At 40.7% G+C, this 8,686-nt stretch overlaps 1 protein-coding gene across 1 annotated transcript in view; it reads right to left on the minus strand.

Moving 5' to 3' along the window:
• INO80 (INO80 complex subunit) overlaps positions 1-8,686 on the minus strand; it is a 106,893-nt gene that overhangs the window by 32,347 nt on the left and 65,860 nt on the right. Inside the window, exon 26 of the mRNA XM_015429521.1 lies at positions 1,959-2,184. Coding sequence (XP_015285007.1) covers positions 1,959-2,184 — 226 coding nt within the window. The remainder of the gene's footprint in view (positions 1-1,958; positions 2,185-8,686) is intronic.

The following is an 8,686-nucleotide window of genomic DNA, read 5'->3' on the forward strand; positions in this document are numbered from 1 at the left end:
GGGTTCTGGGGTGAAAGTATCCCACAAACAAACCCCAGGCTTTTTAAAGGCTTGTTTATGTGTAAGCATAGTTTTGAGTTATGCCTGAACCAAGTCATAACATTAGTAACTATGAACACAGGAATGGCCAAACCATTTCCCCTTACTACAGAAGCCAGAAATCAGGTACAGTAAATGACAGGCAGGGAGTGGATTTAAAAGTGCTTTTAGCTCACAGAGAAAATATCCTACTATCACCACCAGCACCTTTTCTATCTATAGCAAACTGATATAAATTAGTAACTGTGGTTTTAAATACGCTACTTTAGGCTGCCTAAATTCACTAGGAAATAAGCAGAAAACCACATAGCATAGTACCTTTTGACCTGCCACCTAACAAACATATTGTTTCTAAACTGTTACACCAAACATTAAATTATTTGTCCTCTGACTGAACTATAGCTCTCTGTCATCTCCAACAGGACTAAAAAGGGTATGAATAATTAATATGGTATATATTATCAAAGCTCTAATTCTAGCTTCCATAGGATTCATAAAGAATATTAAAAAGGAAAGAATGTTCACCTTTTTAAACTGTCTTGCTTTCATTAAAAATGGGAAAAATACTTTTAATTAGGCTGAACTGAGCTTAGCTGGTAAATGCGAGGGTGCCATGGATGCTGTCCATGGAAGAATCAAAATAACAGCTTAAGAAAATATCACCAAAGAGATTTTGTTGAGAAATATTGTTTTTACCTTAGTTCCTACTAGGGAATTTGAAAACAACCCCTTGATAATTTAAAAATGTAGAAGAAAAATGCTAAATCCTGGTTTCTAGTTTCTCCCCTCCCTCAGAAGTCTGCAGGGCATAACAGGGTCAATGAAGAGCTAGCTAGGTCTCACAGTAAACAACCAGTGAAGTTGGTACTGTTTATCAACGTAAGAAGGACTCAGACACTTCCTGCCATTTAATCCAAGACCATTTTTCTTTCAAAGAACAGGAAAAGCCTCAAGAGATTCCCACAGTGATCACAAGTGGGAACACTGAATATGAGAGAGGACAGAGTTAACTGCAATCGCAGCTGTTCTGGTGCTCATTTCAATATTCACCACACTGAACTGAATCACTCCTTGAATTGTTATTAATGTCTAAAACAAGCTAGATCTTATCTACCTTCACATCCAGTGGTCTTTTTTTTTCATTTTCAATCTGTTGTAACTTTTTTCCTCAGTGCTTCCTGGTATGAATCTAAACCTACATTTATAAATTCCCAGTTTACTGTAGATCCCTCCCGAGATTCCTACTTGAGTCAACCTGGCTCTTTGGAGCCCATATACTGAAAACTGTGGTCTTCTGTGTGTTTTTATGATTGTCGTTTTATTTATATCGTAAGCTGCCTTGAGGTAGAAAGTGGCTACTAAATGTTTTAAATAAACTATAAATAAATAAATGGGAGCGCACATATTTTAACAAAATAAGGCAAGGTTGGACATTAGGAATTCTCTTAATAGTTTCACCCCAACCTTAACAATTAATTATAAATGCATTCAGAAATACATTTTACAGGACATTTCCCTTTTTGGTCTCCTTCTCTTCAGCTCTCCCATGATCTGACAATGTAAGCATCTTCACTTTCATGTGTCTACTTATAGCCATTTCACATTTTGTCTCTTCTTTTACAAGCAGTTATTAATACACAGCAATGCAGACAGAAATAGCATGGAGATATATGTAAGCACAGGACAGCAACTCTATATATACTACGCACAGTTAACGAAAACACAAATCCTATGTGCATGCATCCTTGATACCCTTCATTTTATGTTCTAGCATGCTGTTGCACAATACATGGGTCAACATTTGAGCAGCTATAGCAATAAGATGAACAAAAACATATCCTGACATGTAACATATATAACTGTTCAGTCTGCTGCATTCCATGTCCATTAAATTATTCAATCACAGGACTGCAACCCACCTGGTATCCTGATGAAAGACCAGCCATTTTGAGGCCTGATCCCTAACAATCCTCCAGGATATTCTGGGAAGAACTGAGAACACCTTTTAAGCCAGCCAGCTGCTAATTCAGGTGCACCATGCAATATACACTGCTTTGCTTCAAGGCTTCCCCCTTCTTTAAGTGCCCGACGCTCATACTCTGCACTCCGATCATTGCAGTAGAAGTCCAGCGGCACAGCAGTTACCTACAGATTAAACGAGTAAAATTATATTGGGGATGATAATTAAAAAGCAGTAATTAATTAGTTTCAGAACACAATGTGGAAGCAAAGAAGTTATAAAACCATAAAAAACTTTCTATTCAACTTGCAGCCAGTGAATGAGGCAAACAAGAGGTGATATTGCAGATGTTCTGCTGTGATGCATCAACTTTCTTTCTTAGGGAAGCCATTGCTATTCTTGATGCTTACTATGCCTTAGCAGTGTACTGAAGCACAAGGATTTAGGATTTGGACTGTCTCTAACCAGCTTCTGCACTGAAACTATAGAGCAGAAGCAATACTATCAAAGTTGCATTCATCAGTTCAGTTTATTGCCACACATCTAAAAGCTGCTTTGCACACAATCTCCACTGATCCCTTTGGGGGGATGGGGAGAGAGCTTGGCCTGCATCTGTGTTCTAGTGCACCAACAGCAGCGGTGGCAGAGCCTGTTCTCCTGTAGCCCTCATGGACAGATCTCAGAAGGCACATGACCATGTTGAGGTTGCAAATACCACCACCAGATTCTGAATTTTTGTACTTTTAAAGATAGAATGCTTTCTTTAGACTTGAGAGTCAAACTGGAAACTGTCCCGGGCTATCCAAACATGAAGTTCCATTTCCATATTTAGAATGCCAAATTTTTTAGTTTATCTTTGCACACCACCTTCCCTACTATCAGCTTCAGTATGAATTATCCTGCCAAATGAACAGCATTGCCAACGCAAGAATCTAAGCTGTATACCAAAGCAGCTATCTTGGACCATCTCCATCATTTTAATTCTTGCTGCTATCTGGATAGGGCAGACTGTTAGCCAAACAGCTGTCTCCTCAAATGGCTGAACAGTCTCCTGATAAGGAGCCTGTTCCACCAGACAAGGTTGCCTTTTGTAGAAAAACAAAAAGCTAAAGTACCCTCTTTATCTCTGCTCAACAGGCTATAAGGCAAGACCATGGTACCATCCTGCGCAGCAAGTCACTGTTCCCAAACACACTCAGGTTCTCACAGCTAGCGAGTGAAAGCCAAGGCAACAACAAGTAGAACCAAAATACAGTGAGACAGATATGGAGTTATAATCTCTGCTTACTTATCTGCACAGTAGATATTGGGCACGCCTCAGCTAAAATATTAAGAATCATCGAACAACTCCATGTTAGTGGACAAATCTAGGCAGGAGGGATGACTGTACTATCATGGAATGTACTATAGGCCCTCTATAAACAAAGATTAAAATTTTAAAAACATACAGCAGTCATAAGAACATAAGAGAAGCCAATGTTGGATCAGGTCAATGGTTCATCCAGTCCAACACTCTGTCACACAGTGGCCAAAAATACCAGGTGCCATGAGGAGGTCCATCAGTGGGGCCAGGACACTAGAAGCCCTCCCACTATTCCCCCCCCCCAGCACCAAGAATACAGAGCATCACTTGCCCAAGTCACTGTTTACACATCCAGAATTAAAACAAGTAATCACCTAAGCTACAGTTCTTCAAGAAGGAATAGACTCCGCAGCTTCTTAATAAGCCTATTAAACTCCCATGTGAAAAGGGGATAAGACATTGCCCCCAAAATGATCCCAACGGTATAAGCACATGCCAGAAAACACATTCAACAAAACAGCATGGACCAGAAGACCAGGATTCCACTCCCACCCTGCCCTGCCCCATTTCACGGCATATGGAAGAGTCAAGTTCTGGAACAGGAGCTAGTCATCTCTGGATTTCTTTGTCCTCTACTTCACTGAGCCACCCTGCTATTTTACAAGACACTATGTTACAGAAGATATGAGAAACACTGTGTAACTTGGTTTTCACCAGAACTTCTTAATAGGCCTTTGCTAATAGTCAGAAAAATGTTCACAGAGAGTGAAGAGAAATTGGAGATATCCATATAGCATTGCATGTGATTAGATGAAGTTTTGATATGTTTGAGATTCTCGAAAAGGTACTGTGAATTTCACCTGTCCAAATAATTCCATACTATCACAAGCCCAATGTGAAGCATTTGTACCACAATGAACAAAAACAAAGGTCATCACTGTTTGCAGTCTCTTAAGAGTTAGATGCTAGGAAAAAATGCAGGCAGCAGGAAAATAGGAAGACCTAACATGAGATGGATTGACTCACTAAAGGAAGCCACGGTCTTCAGCTTGATAGGATGTTTTGGAAGTCATTATTTCATTGGGCTGCCCAAAGTCAGAAGTGATGGCACATCACACACATGAGATTTAGAGGAAGTGCAAAATTATTAATCAAGCCAGGGTAATATTAGGCAGTGCACAAGGGATGGAACCTGTGTGCCTGATATTCTGTGTTTCACGTATGGTGCAAATTAAAAAAAGAATAGCAGTGTGGCATTGCAGTGTACACATTTGAGATAGAGACACTCAACTCAACTCTTTTTTTTTTTTACTGTCAGCTGCCCTGAGCCTGCCTCGGCAGGGAGGGCAGGAGACAAATCGAACTAAATAAATAAATAATACACTGGCCTATGGGAACACAAACAATTCAAAGATGTCTTATTTTGGGACAATGAGCTCAGAAACCAGTTACTTGATGCTTGTCAAGAGGGCAGAAATAGGCAGTTTCAACTGATAAGAACAGGATGGTCTTTGGGGAGTTTGCTACTTCCTAGTCAAAAGCAATGCTATGAAAAGCACAGTCACAAGTAATGCAAACAGCACCTAAAAGGATATCCTACATACTATACTGCCATCTGCAGTCAAGAAAATGACAAACCAGGTAAAGATTTATCCGATGGAGTGTGCCAAGCATTCACTCTTAAGCAAAGTGTGCAGTGAGCTTCAAAGCTCCTAAGTCTACTGCTGCTCAATGAAGTACAGCCTCACAGTCTTAAAAATTCTGTTTAGGTCTTAAATGAAAATGAAGCATAAGGAATCTTTTTAAAAAGTTGTTTTCTTTCCACTCAGGAGGGATTTAGAAGTTCCAAAAATAATCCTCGAGAAAGACCACACAATATAATATTGAACAGATGTTATGCACACTGTTCATAGGTATGAGTGCAAAACCCCTGAAACCATGCTACAATGCTCTGCTAAGCCATCCTAGAGCAAGTCATTCGTATGTATTTATTTATTTATTCAATTTTAGACCTCCCTCCCCCGTACTTGGGGCTCAGGGCAGTGTATAATATTCAAGTTACAATCACAATTAAATTTAAAATAGTTAAAAACAGTAAAACAATTTCAGTAACCATTTCAGATGGCATCCAAAACAGATTGCTTGCCCCAAAGGGGGGAGTGAGCAGAAAAAGAGGCCAGGCTAATTAAAAAACGTTGCTGTTCTCAACCACAGGCCTGGCGGAACATCTCTTCCTTACAAGCCCTGCAGAACTGCCTATTCTCACCTTAGACATAATGAAAACTACCCTACTTTGCAAAGAATATTCCCAGTCCCAGAATCATTGCTCAAGTGGATGAAGCAACAGGTTGCTGTTGCTAGGGATACCTTTGCTCAGTTACATCTGGCATGGAAGTTGTGCCTAATACTGAATACAGCTAATCTGGATACAATGCTCCACACTAGGATTGCCTTTGAAGACAACTTGAAAACTTAATTTAGTAAAAAACGCAGCAAAATGTCCTGGTTTCTGACTGGGACAAATAGGACCACTCATGTTATTGAGATAACCTAAACAGCAACATCGGCTGCCAGTATGTTTCCAGGTTTTAGTCAAGATTCTGGTTTTAACCAATAAAGCCCTTAATGGCTTAGGACCCACATACTTACTAGACTGCCTCTTTCAAAATGAGCTCACAGGGGCATTTTGTGCCTTGTAGCAGGAATTGCTTACTATCTCTATAATCCTGACTGTGTCAGCCCAAACAAGGGTTTTTCCCCAGTCTAATGGAACGGGCTGCCCAATGAAATCAGCAGTGTATTATTGTTCAAAAGAAAGTGCAAAGGAGAGGGTTTAAGAACAATTTTTGGTTGATTTAGTGTGGTTTTTGCCAGTGAGCAAGTATTTTTTTGAAATGCTTGTAACATTAATGAATATGAGTTTTATAAAAGTTAAAGGTAAAGGTTCCCTTGCTCGAAAGCCAGTCGAATCCGATTCTAGGGTTGCGGTGCTCATCTCCGTTTCAAAGCCGCTGTCCGAAGACGTTTCCATGGTTATGTGGCCGGCATGATTAAACACCAAGGCGCACGGAACGCTGTCACCTTCCCACCGAAGTGGGAAGTTTTATACGCTGCCTTATTTTCCTGTTTGTCTTATGGAAACAAGGTATATTCATATTTCAAATAAATAAATGCTTAAAGTTTTGGAGTGCCAAGGAGGGCAGCTGAGGTGCTTATTATATTCTTTGCCTCATCTGCCAGCACATAGGTATCTATGGCTCAATTCAGATAACGCCCACAGACGTATTACTACTAAAACAAATACAGATCAGTAAGGGGACATTTGGGTGACCTGGTGATAAGGGCCTCCTGCTCTCTGCCTGCTTCTATTTGATTATTGCTCTCATTGCTTCTCTATGCAGCATGGGGATTTATTGCTCTGCTATCACTTTCAAATCAACAGTTGACATCACACAGAAGAGTACAAGCAGATGTTCACACCAGTGGAACCTTTCCAGACAACCCTCAAGCATATTCAGGGTGGAGAAGATTTTCTGACAACAGATGGTTAATTGTATCTATTAACTTAATTGTTGCTGATTAAGGCTTTTCATATTATGACAGCAAACAATAACAGCTTGCAAGAAACTAAAAGACTTTCACATTTTATTGAACAATAAAAAGTAGTTAATATGTAAGACACATTGGCGGGTGTCCTATCATTCTGCTCAGCAAAGTATGATGTTTTCCTTCAGCCCAAGGAGGGGAAGGTTCAGTGTTACAGCACCTGCTTGACATGCAGAAGGTCCCCAGTTCAGTCTCTAGCATCTCCAGTTAGGAGGATCAGGTGATGTGAAAGACCTCTACTGGAGATCCATTACCAATCTGAAAGACAATACTGACCTTGATGGACCAATGGTCAGATTCAGTATCAGGCAGTTTCATGTATGCAGGGAGCCTTCCTCTAAAAGCCACTGACGCTGGAGGAAGGTGACCAACTTTGCAGAGTGGAATGGTTTGACACACACTATTCTCTCTCTGTCATCCCCCCTCCCATTTCCTTGGCATTTGAAGTTTCCTCTCATTTAGCCTTGTTCTCCAAATTTATACTACCATGGAGTTTGTAGAGCACTGGAAATCCGGTGATCATGAAGTATCTCAAGTGGATAATACTGTAGTATTAAATAGTTTTCTTCACTGTGCCCCTAAATATCTATTTACTTAATAATGCAGGCACATCTTACTACCTTAAGACACAAGAAATCGGAGAACAGATTCTCTGCTCTGGCATTAAAGGACATTTTTAAATAAAGAAGAAGAGAAGATATTGGATTTATACCCCGCCCTTCACTACCCATAGGTGTCTCAGAGTGGCTTACAAATTCCTTTCCTTTCCCCTCCCCACAACAGACACCCTGTGAGGTAGACGGGGCTGAGAGAGCTCTGACAGAAACTTGACCAATAGGAAAAGAGGAGGGCTTGGAATAAAAGATATGGAGCAGCAGGAAAAGCTGTTCTTCTTCCCAGAGGGCAGAGCCAGAAGGAAGGCTGCTGCAGGGAAGAGACACTCATCCTGAGGGAAGGGTGAGTAGTCTAGTGTTACTTGGAATATTGAGCTAGGGACAGTATATATTCAGACGCATAAGGGCATTTGATTTCTTTTCACCCACTTACTGTTATTCTGCACCTTGTTGTTTGACCTCCTATAAAATAAACCTTTTCCTTGTTGTACTCTGCCTGGTCCTCACGCCTATTACTCGGACAAAAGGGAGGTCTGAAGGTCTTGGGAGGGTGCTCTGGGCCTTCTCAAAGGATCCTAAATCCAGAGTGGTGGCAGCGTCAGGTGACATCCCACTTGAGCCGTGACACTCACTTTTTCCCCTACACAGCAGTTCACTCTCACGAATACAAATTTTTACATTCATATGCAGTGAGAAAGAATATTGTTATTATTAAGGAATTATACTTAATATGGATATGGAGCAAGAAAAAAACCTCAATTCCTCTTCTATGTTGCAATTTAGAGTCATTAACAAGGTGAAATGGCCCAAAAAGCTTGCAAGACGTACTAGGCTAGGCAGAATTTCTAATCTGTACTTCCTGAAATTTTGAGCGAGGTTGTATGACCAACAACGAACAGTGAGTCGAGTGAAAGCGAAACACTGGCAACTTAAAAAGAAAGCCCCCCCCCCCGAGAACGGCGAGAAAAGCGAGCGGGGGAGGGCCCACTCCCATACATATGAACTAAAAAGCGATTTAGCAAGGGGGGGACGGAATGAAAAGCGTTGAAATCTGTTTTAAGAACCTTACCAGAGCGCGGATAGGCGTTGGGTGAATTTCAGAGACTTTAGCAAGTTTTGACAAAAGTAAACAATCCATAAAAATGGCGTGGAAGAAAGCAGAGA

Source organism: Gekko japonicus, unplaced genomic scaffold (genome assembly GCF_001447785.1).
Source record: "Gekko japonicus isolate JY-2015 unplaced genomic scaffold, Gekko_japonicus_V1.1 scaffold251, whole genome shotgun sequence".
Lineage (NCBI taxonomy): Eukaryota > Metazoa > Chordata > Lepidosauria > Squamata > Gekkonidae > Gekko > Gekko japonicus.